The sequence below is a fragment of the Denticeps clupeoides genome, chromosome 19, assembly GCF_900700375.1.
Source record: "Denticeps clupeoides chromosome 19, fDenClu1.1, whole genome shotgun sequence".
In the NCBI taxonomy this organism is placed as follows: Eukaryota; Metazoa; Chordata; class Actinopteri; order Clupeiformes; family Denticipitidae; genus Denticeps; species Denticeps clupeoides.
The window spans coordinates 9534093-9551669 of NC_041725.1; the positions used below are offsets into that span (position 1 = coordinate 9534093).

A 17577-nucleotide genomic window follows, 5' to 3' on the forward strand; every position below is an offset into this window, starting at 1 on the left:
TCTGATTCACACATCAAAAAGCAGTCTTGGCACACTGCTGTACTGGCAATGGACGGCCCAAATGGCTCCAGTGCCAAAATGCCCAAAGGCAAGCAGGGCTGAGACCAAGAGAGACAGAGAGAGGGAGCATGTTGAACGGCTCATCGGCACATGGCACAGGCACATCACAAAGCCTACAGTTAACAGACTTTAGGACCCAGCAATTCCACTCGGGTGAAAGTGAGTAGAGGGTGGGAAAAAAAGAAGGGAGAGGAGCTGGAGAGAGGATGGGAAGACGTCGGGCTGCAGGTAGAAAGTCATTAAAAAGCCGAGCCGCGCAGGAGAGACTTAAAAAAGGCGTCTCTGGTATAAATACCCAGCTTTAAAGGGATTAGTGCGCCAGGAACTCTTTCCGTGAGGAGGAGAGCAGGGAGAGAGGGAGACGAGGGATGGAGGGAAGAGGCATACAGGGAGGAAGATGAAGATTGACGAAGAAAGTTAAGTCCTTGGTGGAGGGAGGCATCACTTTCAGCACCAACAGATGTGTACAGTCACACGCCAGCCACACAAATCTGCCTGAGCAGAGCTGTGACGAGCAAGGGACAACCCACTCTGAATCACGCTCAAACTTACACACACACACACACACACACACACACACACACACTCTCTCTCTCACACACACATTGCCTCAGCTGAACTCACACAAACACACACTCTCTCTCTCTCACACACACACACACACAGGCTACAGCTGACAGCCAGGAGAGGCTTTGTCAGCTCACTGGCTGTTTTCTTGCATCAGCACGAGCGTAAAGCTGGGATCGGCACTCTGGAATCGTCCTCCGCTCTGCCGCCCCAACCCTGTCCTGGCGCGGGGAGGGTCGCCAGGTAGCAGGACAGTGGTGGAGAACACAACAACAGCGGCCACAGCAAAGGTACGTCTTGGTCCAGGTGTCGGGGAACAGAGCGCACGGTCGGCGATGCTCTGCTCCGCTCCTGCTCCACTCCTGCTGGATGGTTCGCCATTAAGTTGATGAATGGCTCTATGCAGCGGGCGAGGGGCAGCGGAGAATGTGGATGCATTGGCAAGCCCGCTGCAAACACAGCTTTGCACCAGAACAAAAGAACAACGAAACAGTGAACAATTCTGATATTGACAGCGTGGCACGCTGAGATGCACAAATTTTAATGACCACATTGCGTCTTGCTTAATTTGTTTTGCTTCATGTCTGATGTTGTGGCTTAATTCCATGCATTTTATTGTGTTAAAAACTGAATTGTGGCGCTGATGGCCTTTACAATTTGTGCAATTCAGCTGACAAAAAAAATGCCTTCGTCTCTATTTACAGAGTACTTCACTTTTCTTTTTTTTTTGTTCTTTTTACCTCATTCCTGATATTGCTTTTTCTTAAAGGCACACACACGCAAAGCACAGCTAATGGATTTTAAAGAAATTATTAGCGAATGCACCCTGAGAGTATAATCTAGATGTAATTTATTAGTTGCATCTAATAAAGCGATGTACGGCGGTACTCAGATCATGTGATTAAATCGGAGGTAATGTGGAGAGCGACTATTAAGCCTCTAATAAAGTGGTAATGGAGTGGATGCACCGCCGAACACTGGGGGGTTCTCTGCAGCGTTTTTTTTGTATTCTTTCTCTCCAGACGACAGAGATTTGGCTAAGCGGGCGCTCGGGCCCCCCCCCCCCGCCCTGATTTGGGGAACTAACGAGCAGCATGAGCTGTCTGACACCAGCCAGGAGAGGAGGAGGCCGAGGCCGTGCCCATCATCCCCGTCCTGCCGCTTTCCTTGTCAGCCATGAGCTCCGCTGCTCTGGGCTTTGTGCCGGCAATTAGCGTTCAGCAAGCAAATCATGTCTAGCACGAGATAACTGCGATGTCGGAGAATAGGAGGACGCAACACATTTCATCCAATTACTCCCACCCCCCGCCGTAATCCATCAACAAGCGTTTTGCCTGTTAGACCCAGGGCTCTCAGCGAATTCCCCCACACGCACAGAACTTTAGCCAAGACAAAAAAAGAGCAAGACATGGACGTGACCCCTCTCTGACCTTTCTCTCTTCACTGGTCCAGTCACGTGTGGCGGGATGAACTCGTCGGTGAACGAGCCAAATCCAAGTGCACGGAATCAGCTCACGACACACAGACTCATGAAATCAGTGCGGCACAATGACCTTCCCTTAAAAGCCTTCATTTCAAAACGGTACTAATCATTTCTCATATTTCTGTTATTTATTTAAATAAACGTCCATTGGTGCCAGGGTGAAAAATAACCTTTTGTTTGCCTGACATTCAAAAGGCATTACGTCCTATTTAGTCACGAGAAGGGCAGAGATTCTGACTCACACTGTACAGGGTGACGTGTTTAATGCATAGTGCTACAGAGGACATGAACAGAGCGACAGCAGCAGGAACAACGGCAAAAAAAACCCCACGATCGTACCTGCGAGTACGATCACACACACACATACCTACACAGATATACCTACAGCTACAATGACCCCAATTCTTGTTTCAGGCTTTCCAGGTCCCTATTTTTTCCCCCGCGGTCAACGTTCTTGCCTACTTTTTTTCCCCGCTCGCTCCATCCCTCTTTCCGACTCTTGCTTCATTTCGCTCTGTGTTGGCACAGCTGGTGGGGGGCATGGAAACGACTGGGGGATGCGAGAAATCACCCAGCTAAGATACGCGCAAATGTCTCCTCTGAAACGGCCGCTGCTCCCCGGACTCATGGGAGATGGTGAGGGCCGCAAAAAAGTCGGGGAAAAAGATACGGGGGAGGCGACTAATTAATAACAAAAAAGAAAACCAAGGGCTTGTGAGATAATTATCCCCACTGTGCACCACTCGTGGGCATCAGCACGATGCGCTTATGTAAAAATTGGTGGCCAGCTTTGTATAAAAAAAAAAAAGTGTGACGGTAAAGACTGTAAATGTGCTCGTGGAGAGGCATGAGTACGGAGGAGATGTGCACATTAATCCCCGATCAGCGGCAGTAGGCTCCCACTTGCGCGTGGGTGGGGGTACGGCCTTGATGGATGTAAATGAGGTGTTTGTATCGGGTCCTTATTGTTATTCACCGGGTTCGGCAGGGCTGTCAGCCTGATATCTGTGTTATACATCACGCTCTGTAATGGAGTGCAGACGTCTTCATTGTCCACCATTTTCGCTGCCTTCGCACGCGGCCATTAGCTCTTTTGTCTGTGTGCGTCGCAATCTATGGTAACGAATGAGATACATTCCATTTTTCTTCCGCCGGTGAGCAAAATGCTGCACAATAGTTTTGCGTGGGTGTTTGTAAAAGACAAATGTCAAGCCCTCACTTTACAGCGTAGGTTTTTAAATAGGTGGTTGGTGGGTCGGGGGAGAAATATGAGCTTCAGAAGGGGAGAAGGGTCGCATTAAACAAAGGATGGCAGGACAATAAGGAAAGTGTGGACCAGGCGGCTGCACGTGTGGCGGGAGGACGAAAGAGAAATGGACGCGAGGCGGAGACGGAGTGGGACAGAGAAAGGAGCTTTTCTCGATAAAACTGTCGCTGTTGATTTGCTGCGCTGTCCTTGCAGCCTTCGCTCCACTTGACTGGATGTTTTATGAGCGAGGCAAAAATCAGAGCAGGAAGTAGGCTTATAATATAGCTGACAGAGGTCTTTTTATGGCGAATGAGCAGAGGGTGGGGGGCACGTAATAAAGCTGAGTGCATCTCTCTTGGAGCCGATCCATGGAGGTGGGGGGCGAGGCTTCTGTAAGAGAGGAGCCAGAGAGACGAGTGTATGTGCGCGCTGGTCAGGGATTAGAAAGCAGTACTCAGGATGGAAACAAACGAAATGTTCCAGGGAATGTAATCGTAAATAAAACAACGTTTTACATTAATAGAAGTCATCTATGGGACTTCAGGAATTGTGCATTGTGACAATAATATAGCTTCAGAGTAACATATATCTCGAACGTTTTGATTACACCTTGACGTAACACGGGGTACATGATGTCATAGAAACCCAAAGAAATCTCATTTTACCCGTGAATTTTCACCACCAACTTTCTCCACCTCGCCTATGATGACCTTTACTCTGTGACAATTGGAAGTGTGAAAAGTTTCCATTAAATTTGGTCCTCTAATACTTTTTGTATTGCGCTTTGGAAAAGACACTCTTTTTTTGCATGAAGGCTAAATAGTTTTCCTGTTTCCAGACTTTTGATGTGTTCATCCAGTAGCGTAATATGAAGACAAAAGAGTGATTCCATATTTAGGTGGAGAGTTACGTTCTCGTTTTTCATTCTTGTTATTTAATTTGTTTTAAAGTGACAAGCATCTGCTGTATGCTTGATGGCTATCAATATCATCCCTGACACCACGGCGACCGTTTTTAACCTCTTAATTTTTGCAGCAGCTAAAGCAGCTCATTTATTATTGTGTAATAAAATCAATAACACACCAGCAGAAAAAACGAAGTGTTGTAAAATAAGGATTTTTATCAGAATTTGTAATTAACTGAAATGTAAGAAAGAAAACACCATCTCTGGCGAGGATAAACCAAAGGAAAAACATTTTTTTACATCCCTGCTGCTGCGGGTGCTGCATTTTGAAGCCGGTCTCACAGATTGCTTTTAGAGTCATACATTTTCAGTGTAGATGTCTGACATAAGCAAGGCCCAGTACTTTATCTTTTTCTTCCATATCAGAGAACGACAGAGAGCGAGAAAGAAGCCTTGCACAGCACACCAGAGTAGGTGGAAGAGGAAGACAGCGAGGGCCGGGAGGAGAGCACAGCAAAGCAATAACCACCAGAGAGTAATGCAGCTCTCAGCATCCCCACCAATCCACTGAAGTGCAGCAGACTGCAGCAACGCTAAGAGCCACAAGGGCCTCGTGCAGTGGTCCATGTAGGCGTACCGAATAAATACCATGCTGGGTATTAAAGTATATTGGTGCTCTGCTGCTGTATATCACTAAACACCCTAAAGTGCTTGAGCTGCAGGGAATTTCTATAGCTGCATTGACAGCAAACCTGGCTCCAACTTTGTGTCGTGATTGGCCGAGAGGCAGTCTGAAGTTAAAGAAATGTGTCTCTTTAAGTATGATTTACCTTGTAAATGATGGAGCCTTACTGTGTAACACATGACTTTGCAACCCATGACTCAACTGTTGGTGTTGTTGCTAAGCAACATCATTCAGTCACCAGTCAGGTACCAGATGTACCACTGTAAGTAGGAGCTATCAGCAGAATGATTTATTATGAATCTATCGCATGGAATTGTGTTTATTGAAGCTTTTTGTTGAGAAGAGATGCCTAAAAGCAAGCCAAAGCACACAAAATACTTTAAAGACAATTGGGTTTCCTTGACAAGCACTTTCTGCCAGAACATCAAATATCGGCCAGTGTTCACCACTGGTTTGTGTTCACGGCACTGTCAGCAGAACTCACAAACACGATGTTAGTTGCAGTTGTCTCGGGATCACGTCCACAACCGAACCAAACATTGAAACATTTTATTTCTTAACCAATCCAATGCCCAACATCTTAAATGACACCTTAAAAACCAACCCCTAAATCCCTGATATGCTGGCAGTATCTATAAAAAAACATAACTCCCTTCCTAAAAATAGTTTATTTTTAAATCAAATTGGCTCAAAATAGATGGGACCACAAAGAAAAATGAATAAAGATCTCTCGTTCATCATCTGAGATGAAACAACACAAATGACGTTTTGGAGCTAATCTTCGTCCCATCTGTCTGCTTTATCAATCTATTTTTCACTTTCTTTTGCACAGCTGGTATTAAATGTGAAAAAAATCTCTGCTCTGATCTAATTGCGCTGTAAAAAAAAATAAAAAAAGATGTCGAAAGAGTCTGTCAATCACACCTCCTTCTCTGCCATACCCTACTGCAATGCAACATTTGTGCCTATTATCAAAGGATTAGGGGGGGGGAAATCCCACAAAAGCAATAACACTGGCTGTCTGAGTCTGGGCGTGTGTGTGTGTGTGTGTGTGTGTGTGTTTGGTTATGAGTAAGCTAATCAGAAGCTGCAGGTAAACACTCCGACTCCAGGAAGCAAGAGAAAATATCTGCAACTCTCCTAACTGTAGCATCGAAATCTCATTTTGACTTCCAATCTCTCATTTCTGTATTCATTCAAAATACCAATTATTACTAATTAGTTGCTACAGGGGTAAATTAATAGAAAACAGACCAAAATGTTCAAATATTTAATTATCACTCCCCTCCCTGGTCGCAACGATTTCTACAATAAAGCTGTCAGGCTAAGAGATCTGCCTGGCACTGATGCCAGGAGGCGTCAAGGCCTTTTGACTGACAGGCATATCCTCTGCTGGATTGCTGCAAGTTGCTGATGAGGTCTGGCTGGAGTTGGTCGCCCCCACATTAGCTGCGCCTCTAGCCCAGCTCTGTTGCTACGGATAGTCAGGGCTTGAGTGCCATTAAAGCTGGGACATGGGACCCTCACGTCTTCTTGAGTAAATGTTGGCCATTTATCAGTAATTAATTTCTTTCCTTTTAGGGGTATTGTGGCCAAGCTTATTGATGTGGCTGTAAGAGGGGCGATGAAGAACCCCCTGTGCAGGACAGCTAAGCGATGAAGAAAAATTGGGCCAGTCTATATTTCTATTTATCCAACAGATAATACTCCATTATCTTTACGCAACAATTCAAACAGTTCATAAATATCATATTGCACATTCATCAAATAAGAAATGTATATGCATTTTAAAACATTATACATTTTCTCACATTTATTTATAAATCATTTTACATCACTATCAGTAATACCCCTGCCAACTCCACGGCATTCTGGTGAAGTCCCATCTACACCCTTCCCCAGCACCTGGGAAACATTTAAAAGTCCACGCAGTCCTTCTCCTATCAATAAAGAATGTCAGCTTGTTCTTAGCCGGCCGGTCCAACAACAAAACTAACAGATTGATTATTATTATTTCCTAGAGAACTGCACACTGGGTAAGGCAAGAACTATACATCAATAAAAGTACTTCTCATTATATGGCTGTTTGGAGTGTTTATGCTGGTAACAGGCCAGCTCTGTTACAGTGTGTTGCAGTGGCCATTGCTTTAAATTGTGGTGGAATGTCTCTCAATCTCATATGTAAGTAACTTGCGCTAATAACCATTCCTTGAAAGGCTTTCGAGAATGTCCTTGTACCTAATTCCGAACGTAAGATTAAACTAAATCAAATCCTCTCAGGCTGCAGATATTTAATCGCTGCACACACTTAGGCTGAAGAAGCAGACGATGAATAACTCTATAAGATCGACGCTGCCGTGCGATGACGAAATCGAGCATGGGATGTTGGGGAGGAAGGGACCTCTGAGCCGTACAGTCGCAGTGGATGCAGCAGCTTGCACAACCACTGCTGCTGTTGGGGAATCTGACACCTACTCCTGGCGGAGGAAACGGGGACTAGTCGCTTCCAGGCGTTACCCTGCAATGCTGCGCGGCGCGCCGGCGCAGGGTGCACAATGTTCCAAACAGCCTCAGGCAAGGGCTTTGGTTTCAACACATCCATCGGCGGAAAAGTCGCCCTTCTCGCCCGGCCCATTCCGCCCATGCCCCGCCCTCCTCTGCAGTTCCCAGAACTGGCCGGCTGCCCAGAAAACAGGCCACACTTTGCTGCTGGGGGGGGGGCAGACGGCCTGGTGTTGCACGAACAGCCAGGATCGGGCGCGGGCGTACCTTGTCCTTCACGTAGGCCATTTGATGCGGGCCCACACGGGCATCATGGGAACAGTGATGCATTGCGAGCGCCAGGCCGGTAGGAACGGCAGGCTAAACGCTTTTTGTTGACCTTGTTCTCTTTTTTTTTTTTTTTTGGCAGCAGCGCAACTCGCCTGCTGTGACACGGGGTGGAGGCAGTGGAGCGGGCAGCGGAGAGAGACTCCTCAGCTGTCCCCGGCGGAGCCTGCGGCCGGCCGTCTCTGCTGCATTAAAAATACGCGTCCCGGGAGGCGGCAAGATGCCAAGAGTCAATACCACAGGACTTCGCCTTCCTCTCGCACCGAATATTCCTGTCCTGCAGCACGACTTTTACTCATGAACATCATACCCGAAGTGTTTCTGCATTCAGTCCCTGTTTTCCTGTATCATGAAGATATCCTTCAAGTCTTCATGCTCTGGAACCCGCTTTTGGCAGACATTAACGGCATCAAAGGATTACCCCCTTGTCTTTCAGCATTAAAATATCTTGCTTCTGGATAAGAATTTATTAATTCTGCAAGAATTAGTCAGCCTAGTTATATCCTTATAAAATAACCCAGAATTTACATCAAAGAGCAACATTTTAACGAACCAAGAGGCCTTGGGTCTGATAAAAGCTTGCACCTCAATTAGCTTGGACAGCGTGTGAGACCTCTTGAGGGAAGCTAATGACAAGAAGCGCCATACTCTCTGCCTGCTCTTAATAGAAATATTCCATCACTGAAACGGACATGTCTATTTTTCATCCAGAGGGAGAACCCATTTGCATATTTATGAGTACAGATACATTCCATCATACAACACCTAAGACACAGTGGGGAAACACCACTAACCATCAAGCTCATGGACAAGTAACTCATGACGTGCGAGACCAGTAGAAATGTCAAGACCTTCAAGGGCTTAAAACAACAAACGTATTTGCTCTAGATACGACCTTCACTAAGCAGAAGAGAGGATTGGACCTGCTGGGTTGGAGAGGATATTCCCCTCATTTCCGTGATGGTTTTTGCTTGTATCTGTGGACGGAGAACAAGCAGTGCAATAAAAGAAAAATTAAACAATTGGATTAAGTATGGATTATCGCTGCGTCAGTAGAGTCAGGCTAGCTGTGTCCGGCTCGTAAATCCAGACCGCAGCTCTCCAGGAAACAAGGAGACAGCAGTGGACGCAAAAGCCTCTGGTCCTTCACATCTGCTAGGCATTGGACTGAGCGTTATGGAGGGTCTGGATGAGTTGGAACACCCCCTGCTGTTGGACAGCCCGAAAAACCCTGAGACCACAGTTGGTGGTGGCCATGGAGGTATCTACATGGCACACCCTACTCTGCCTTGGAAAGGATACAGCGATGCCATGGATATTCACCATGCGCAGTTCCTGGACCCCTGCTCTCTTCCCAGCACTCTGGAGTCCCTTTACCCCCCTGGCCCAGTATGGGGGCCGACAGACCCCGTGGGTTTACACAGTAAAGACTACCTGGAGACCACCTTTGTGGACCTTGGCCCTGGCTCCCCATTGGAGAGGAAGATTCTGAGTGAGACCAGAGATGTCCACAGCGTGTCCTACAGCGTGGAGGATGAAGACGACCTTCTGCCCGACTTTGAGGTAAGACTGTTTTTTGTTTGATGTTGATTAAATGAAGTCAAATGAATATATAGTTTTTTGTGTGTGAAAATGGGCCCACTCTCATTTGTTGACCGATCAAAGTTGAAAATGTCATGAATTGCAAAGCAAGGAGAGTCAAAACCACTTCAAAGGAATTTATGCAATTTGCAAACTCCTCTCTTTCAAGTGACAAATTGCCTCTTTTATTGCATAGCCAGGTTTCAATGGCACAAAGGAACCTGTGATACAAATATGAATTTTAAAAACCAGGATGGAAAAGGTGAGTTGGTGACAATGAGCCTTAATCTGAAAAATGAAAAAGCATGAAACAGTAGAATGATGTTTGCCTCAGACCCTTTTGCTGTGTGCTTGCTCATGTGGAAATAATAGCTTTAGACCAGCTATGCTGGGACAGAAGGTTGTATTTCATAGATCAGCAGCAAAGCATACCCATAAAAAGAAAAATAAATAAAAGATGTATAAAACAATAGTAAAACTGATTTCAGTCAGATGTAAATTAAACTGTGTGTTTTTGAAACCAGTTTATTATATGCAATGTCAAGGTCCTGTTTTTGAAACCCAGATGATAGATGATAGATCGAAAGCACAAACCAGGACCAAGATTAAATATAATATAATGATTTATCTGAACAACAATATGAAACTCAAAACATTAAAAAAATTAAAACATATAAGATATGGGTTGTAATCTGTGCTGTGCGAGAGGGAACTTTTTATGTTGACGTTTAGTTTAAGTTGACTTTTTTTATAGTCGTCAGCAAAGAGTCAGCAGTATCTCAGTTCTAACTCTAGTTTAATCGCTTATACTCTACAGAATAGCCCAGATGTAGCATATCTCTGATTGGTCACGCTCCCAGTCATGTGAATTAAAAAAAAAAAAGAAAGCCTGATAAGTAAAGTGGGGTTCCAGTGGTTCTTGTCAGCTGTGTATGGGCTACGCTCAGATTTCTGCAGAATGTTGGTATAAGAGCATTTTTTTCATTGACAAGAACCCTGACTGGAATTAACTGTGACTGCCATGTAGTCAGAGTACCCAGTTGAAAGTGAAGTAAAGTGAATGGATTGTCATTGTGATACACTAAAGCTCAGCATGCGGTGACACAACGAAACGTGTCCTCTGCATTTAAGCCATCACCCTTGGTGAGCAGTGGGCAGCCATGACAGGCACCCGGGGAGCAGTGTGTGGGGACGGTGCTTTGCACAGTGGCACCTCAGTGGCACCTTTCAGATTAGGATTACGGGGCCGCTTCTTTAACCGCTAGGCCCCCACTGCCCCGATGTCTAGAATTCAATGCTGGAATGCTGTGTTCACTAATGCAAGTCTGTCAGTTTAAAGGGCAAATAGATTTTTAGAACTGCCTCAGCAAATTGAGGTCGTCCAAACTGTAATTGATACAAACACAGCATTCTTTGACAAAAGTCACATTTGAAATGAATAATAATCAAACTTTTCAATTGCTATTTCTTAAATATATTTTTATAACATTTTCTACTCAAATTTGTTTTCCAAGAAAACTTTTAAATGACTCAAATTTTTTGGAATGTAAGTCCCCTTCTATGGCGTCCCCATCAGAGGCCAAACTAAGTGTTCAGCGATGAGTCTTTTCATGGCTAAAATTAATCATGTCCTGGTGCTTTTTTCTGCCACAGACACTTGACAAAGGAACAAACACCCTCGGACAGATTATGTGTCTGCGCACATCCCAGTTCCAGTTAAAACAAGGCCAGAGGTTTTCTCTGTCACCACGCATTAAATACGCCGTTAAGGGTTTTTATCAGCAGGTCAAGTGTGAAAGCGCTCCAGATGAAATCTTTTATAACCCTCTGCTAAATGCAGCTGTGAAAACAGAACACTGGGCTCCAGGAAGAACATTTTTGTCGGGCACGACGGCCACTGCGGCAGAAATGCAGCTGCTTTTAAAAAATTTTTTTTTTAATTGCAAACCTCAAATGGTTGGACCATGCATTTGGGCATACAGTGGAGCATAAAAATAAGCTGCCATTTGCTCAGACATTTATTTAAGCCCTGACTAAAAGGATTTGAACACATGTCTGGGGGGAAAACCTATCCTCCGTTTGAAGCACCAGTCTTGCTTTATTTCTCGTCATGCATCTGTGACCCTCCAGAGATGCTTCAGGCCCTTGCTTCTGCAGCCCATCACAAAAGTGCCTCGGACAGCTTTTAACGTGCCACTGGGGCATTTAACACGTAACTGGATCAATGAGATCAGAGAAGATTTCCAGGCCACTACAGTGAGATATATGACCAGCGCAGCCAGGGAATCTTCATGCATTGATTAAATATGGATTTTTGTCCTGATATAACGGGCAACAAAGATTTTTGTTTTACGCAGATGGGTGACAAGGCAAATAATTCATAGGTCACATCTGCTAGAAATAAATCATATTGTGGTGCGACAAATGAACTTGAACTGAAATATTAAATGCGCGGCTCTTTTTGCATTCGGCATAACCTCATTCAGTCACATTATCTTAGAGGCACCAGTGCTGTTTGTTCATTGTTGCAAACCACGCAACTTTGCATCCACGAACTCACCACGGGGGCAAAATTTTGTCACAGCCAGGGCATGCCGCCAGAAACGAATCACGCCCTACCGTGACCTTCGAAAAACTTTTTATGCAACACGTTTTCCCTCAGGAACTGCACCACAGCAAAGCTGGTGAATGCGGCCTTCAGAAAAAGGATAAAGATTGTGAAATCACAGCAATTATATATGAAGCAGTGCTTGTAAATTTGATGGCACAAGTCAAAGTGGTCTTTCCAATACGTGACCAAGAAATTAGGAAATAATCTTTTGCAATGACCTCAAAAGAGGCCATTCCTATAATACACAGGCATTTGGGGGATTAAAAGGAGTTTGGGGACTTCTAGATTTAGATTAAAGCAGCACACACCATAATTATGACCCGCAAAGAAATACTAAACTTTTATTAGAATATGTTTTTTTATACGATTTTCACCTGCAAAGTCGTAGCCGCCTTTAAATACCACGTTGAATTTCAGGTCCAGTTTGGAGGGTATGCCATTACTGATAATTACATACTCTCATGGTAATTAATATTGTCAAACGTTTAGGCTCAAAACAGAATATTCGGTAGGAAAGTATGAATGCTATATTTTTAAAAATTGCATACATTTTCATAAACCCATGTATTATGCTCTCCTTTCAGTCAGAACATTTTTATTCTTTTCCATTAGACGGAATGCTAATCTTAAAATTCTAACTGCAGTGAATTTCTGACTTTTTCTCTGCAGGACACGTCCAGTGACGACTTCAGCGACACAGACAGCGAGAGCAACTTCCCGCTGATGATTCCTCAAGATTACCTGGGACTCGCCTTCTTCTCCATGCTGTGTTGTTTCTGGCCACTAGGGATCGCTGCGTTCTACCTTTCTCAGAAGGTACAATAAATCTATGTGAAAAAGGTGAAACCAGGTGAAACCAGTAAAAACTTGCCAGAATGAGGCAAAGAAGGAAACATTTGGGTTTAACACCATGGTTTGTCATTTGAATTAACAAGAATAAATAGAAAGCACGACTTTGTCATAACCATCAATGTTACTTTTTGTACTTTTGCTGATTCCAATGTGCACATATTTAAAACCACCAACAAAACAGACGCTTTATTTATTTATTTATATTACATCTTAGCATGCATTTCATGGCAAATATTATTAGTATATATTAAATAAAATGATAGATTGCACCTTCATTTAAGTAACAGTGTATGCTACACTATTACACTACACTATTTACACTTTCGTTTAACAATTCTGATCACAGACATTAACAATTTGGTAATTCCCAACTTCAATCATTACTAGACATACCTGTGTTTATTTCTACTTTAATCATTTAATGGAATTACAGTACTACTTGTACGTAGGTGAAAAAATGCTACATTTATTTAGTTATTTAAAAAAATTGCTGTTGACACATCGTATTTATTAGTCTATATTCATTGTGTCTTAATCCATACACAGGTATGTTTACTGTGGATTATATACCTTACATATACCCTTGGCTTTAAGACAATCCTCTTTTTAAAGAGCCCTAAAAGGTCAAATTCTCTTTTAGTGGCCTCAATGATAATTAAACTTTATTTTCTCCAAACAGTATTGAAAGTGCCATGGCCTCTATCTGTGTTGGGCAAATCCAATTTGGATGGTTCTAATTGAAAACACCATGATGCATGATCAGAGTGCATGGAGGCAATCTCTCTACAGCGGCATCATGGCCTCAGGGTCTGATTTTAGTGAGAGTCGCCTCTTTCACACGTGAAAAATTGTCATGACACAGGCAAAAAAGATTGGAAGGCTGGTAAAGAAAACAAGAAGGATTGGGAGAAAGAGGGAGTTTTATATTAAGGCTCTGTTATATTAAAGCTCTGGCCTGCCTTTTAAACAAAAGAAAATGTGTGTAATTTGATTGCTCATTGTTAAGGTTTAATTAGTCATTACAAGTGGTTCCTGGGCAAGAACGGCTTAAGTAAAGAAAGGCCGGGGAGAATAAATTATAACTATGACAGACAAAGAAAAGTCACTGCATTAAGTATTAATACTGCACTATACTGTACTTCAGATTCAACAACTGAGAAGCACTACAATGAAACCTTGAATCCAAATCTGACACAAAAAAAATGTCAATGAATGGCCAGTAGGTGGCGCTGTGGTAAGCATGAGCGAAGCCTGTGTCGTGCACCTTCTCCCTGCTAATTTCCCTAGAGTGCTCCCATTTCTTCCCGGGGTTCAGTGACATGCAGGTTGGGTTAATTGGCTGAATTGCTGAAAATGGCCCTGATGCATGTACTGTATGTATTCACCCTGAAACGGACTGGCGCCTTGCCGAGGGATCGTCCCTCCCAGGTACTGCTGGGAAATGCTCCAGCTTCCCTTGCGACCCTGACCTGATTAAGCAGGTTTAGAATAAGATGGGCCTTTCTACTGTCTTATCTTCATTCTTCCAGGGGATATTCAAATATTGTACGGACGACATGGACTTTTACAATCAAAAATGTCAATTTGTACTAGAGATATAAAGATTAGCTGTGATTGATGTCTCATGGAATTATGCACTAAAGAGCACTCAGTAATATGCCACTTTTTGCATTAACTAAGATTTCTTGCTTTGTGTCCCTAGACCAATAAGGCTTCAGCTCAGGGGGATTTCCAGGGGGCAAGTGCAGCCTCACGCCAGGCCCTTTGGCTCTCAGTACTCTCCATCATCTTTGGGATCATCACGTACATCTGTGCCGTAGCCGCCCTCATATCCTACCTGTCCGGGAAGCCGCCATAAAGCAAACTCCTCCTACCTCCACAAGCCTCACTGGTCACCTTCTCTCCAATACATACTTACATGCCTAAAAACACACACACACACACACACACAAACTCACACACAGTCTGGATGTGTGCTTATTCTAGTGATTTCTGTAGAACATCTCTCATGAAATGTGCCAAATGACCTGAGGAGGCGAATGGAATGGAATGACTGGACTTGTACCTTGAAACCTGAAAGGAAATGATATGGACTTAATGCCTGGATTCTGCTTTGGCTTCAGCACTTAAAACATGGACAGAGCGCCACATTTTGCAGTGAAGGAACACACACATGGACCAAAACCATCATTTCTTGAATGACTCAACAAGGACACGTAAGGAGAGCATGGCACCGGGCAAGTCCTCTGAGGAATGCACTGCGGGAGCAACAAACCAAATTCATTTCTCAGATTCTGTGTCACATGCAAACATTGTACAAAAGCTATCATTGTAAGTAGCTCATAAGCTTTGTTCTTGAAACCGGAATGTGAGCCAAACTGTGATTAAAAAATGGCAAGACATTCATGTGGTAAAACAACACAAAGAATTAGGAGGACAAAAGTATGTAGATAGAAATACAGATGGATGATTTAAAAAAAAAAAAAACTCAATACAAAAACAAGAATAAGGTCTGTCCCATTGAGAAAGACAGAATCGGCAACAAGGTCGAGCATCTCTGGTGGACTGTGCTTGTCCAACACTAAGAACACAATGTTGGCATTTGTGGTGATAATTGAGTTTGACACCAGTCTCTGTGCGCCCAGATTGTGTCTCGAATCACTAACGTGAGTTGTACCATTAAGGTTGGCCACCCCAGAGATACTCTATACTCTAACAGCCTGGTTAAAACCCCAGTCTGAGCAGGTCCATACTCATGATCGAAAGGAGATCAAGCTTCCAACTTAAAAACAATGACCCTTCTTCAGCGGTCCCCAAAAAACAATATATCTCAATTTCATTATAATGATCAAAGTGTTCACAGCTAATTTTGGTAGACTATCCCTTTTGAAGGTAATGATGGCGATGGCACCAACTGAACACCAGTTCAGTGACAGAAACCCTGAAATGAAGGAAGGCTGTAAAATGCTTCCAGCAGAGGGAACTCATGTACAAAGAAAATATATTACAAGCTGCCCTTAAACATAGATGCAATTGCTTTGTGAATATTTATTTTTTTACCTCCAGATTACGATTAGAATGACTTTTTAAGGAAACAAGCACTTAATGAAACCATATCCATCTTTTTAGGTTGCAGGATTTTTAAAGGTTACATGACTGCTATTGGTCAGCATCCAGTGGGCAAAAAAAAAAAAGTCATCGATTGTGCAGGTTGACACATTTAAAAAGGTACACTTCAACTGTAAGTGACAGAACATAAAAAAATTCCAGGAAATCACATTGTATGATTTTTAGAAGAATTTATTTGTATATGGTGCAGAGAACAAATATTTAGCATCTACACACAAGCAAAAATTCTGGCCCTCACAGACCTGTTACTTCTTCTTTAAGAAACTCTTCTATCCTTCACTCATATTAATGGCACCTGTTTGAACTGGTTATCTGTATAAAAGGCCCTGTCCACTCCTTCAGACAGACGCCAACCTCCACCATGGCCAAGACCAGAGAGCGGTCTAAGGACACCAGGGACAACACTGTATACCTGAACAAGACTGGGGTGAGACAATCTAAAATAGGCAAGCATCTTGAATTATTGGAGCAATTTTTAGAAAATGGAATCACTGACAATCTCCCTCAACCTGGGGCTCCATGCAAGATCTCACATTGTGGGATATGAATGATCTTGAGAATGGTGAGGAAACAGCCCAGAACTAAATGGCGGAAATGGTCAATGAAGAGAACCAGGACCAGAAAATACTTCTGGTATTTTCTGCACTGTTATACAAATAAATGGTTTAAAAATCATTCAGTGTGACTTCCTGGATTTTTCTCACAGTTGAACTTGCAGAAACGGTGGCTGCCAAAATATTTTTTGCCCCACTGTATGTGCACACATGTAATAGGGTTGCTCTCATTACAATGCAAATGATGGATCTGAACAAATGTTGTTTATCACCACTTTATGTTTCACAGGACAAATCTTTATACAGTATTACTCAAACCCAGTTCAGGCACTCATCATAAATGAAATGTCATTGGATTAACTGCAGTAGTGGCCTCAAAAAACGTCAATGAAACATAGTTTGTAACGCATTCTTAACCTCCTTCCCCAAATACTTTTGTACTGGATTACGAAATAGCCACAAACCACAAAGGCCATTTTACGGCCAAGGATTAATCTTAGACCATGGACAGCAATGCATTTTGAATGGAGATTCAATATTGAAAGCGAAACATATTCCAAACATAATCCATGGCCTAATCCACATTCGTAAGAGCCAGGCAGCTCTACCACTCGACTCAAGGTCAGTTAGTGGACAGAGCGGAGAGAGAAAAACAACAAGATCTCATTCACTTGTGCATAAAACCAAGGTGCCATTTTTTCTTTTTATAGCTGAGGGGACGGCAGGGAGACTGACAAGAGGAGAGAATAGGGTGGTGGTTGTATGTCCGTGTGATTCTCCTGTTCACAGTCCCAGTGGAAAATTCTGTGTCAGACTAAATGATACAAATCTTGAGGCATTGAAATAAAAGCACTTAATTCAATGCTGTCTGTGGCTCAATCTGCCTACAGAGAAGAATCTTTAGGGAACGCCAATGTAACTTAACCCACAGCCCAAGTGTGATAAAATATGCGCATGCATTATGTAATATTCTCAACGATCCAACTCTCACAGAGTAATGTAATCCCACATCATTAGTTTGTTATTTTCATCTTATCACTTTCTGGATAACATTTCTACCATTGAACAAGACC

General features: G+C 43.3%; 1 protein-coding gene across 2 annotated transcripts; it reads left to right on the forward strand.

Moving 5' to 3' along the window:
• Positions 1-257: 257 nt before the first annotated feature.
• Positions 258-17366, forward strand: tmem91 (transmembrane protein 91). Of its 2 annotated transcripts, none has more exons than XM_028962501.1 (4): positions 258-917; positions 7860-9340; positions 12639-12785; positions 14524-17366. In XM_028962501.1, exons 2-4 carry the CDS (start codon positions 8954-8956, stop codon positions 14677-14679), a joined length of 690 nt encoding a protein of 229 aa, XP_028818334.1. In that variant the 5' UTR covers positions 258-917; positions 7860-8953; the 3' UTR covers positions 14680-17366. The 2 variants fall into 2 exon arrangements, with proteins under 2 accessions (XP_028818334.1, XP_028818335.1); XM_028962502.1 differs by having other exon boundaries at positions 7863-9340.
• The last annotated feature ends 211 nt before the right edge of the window (positions 17367-17577 follow it).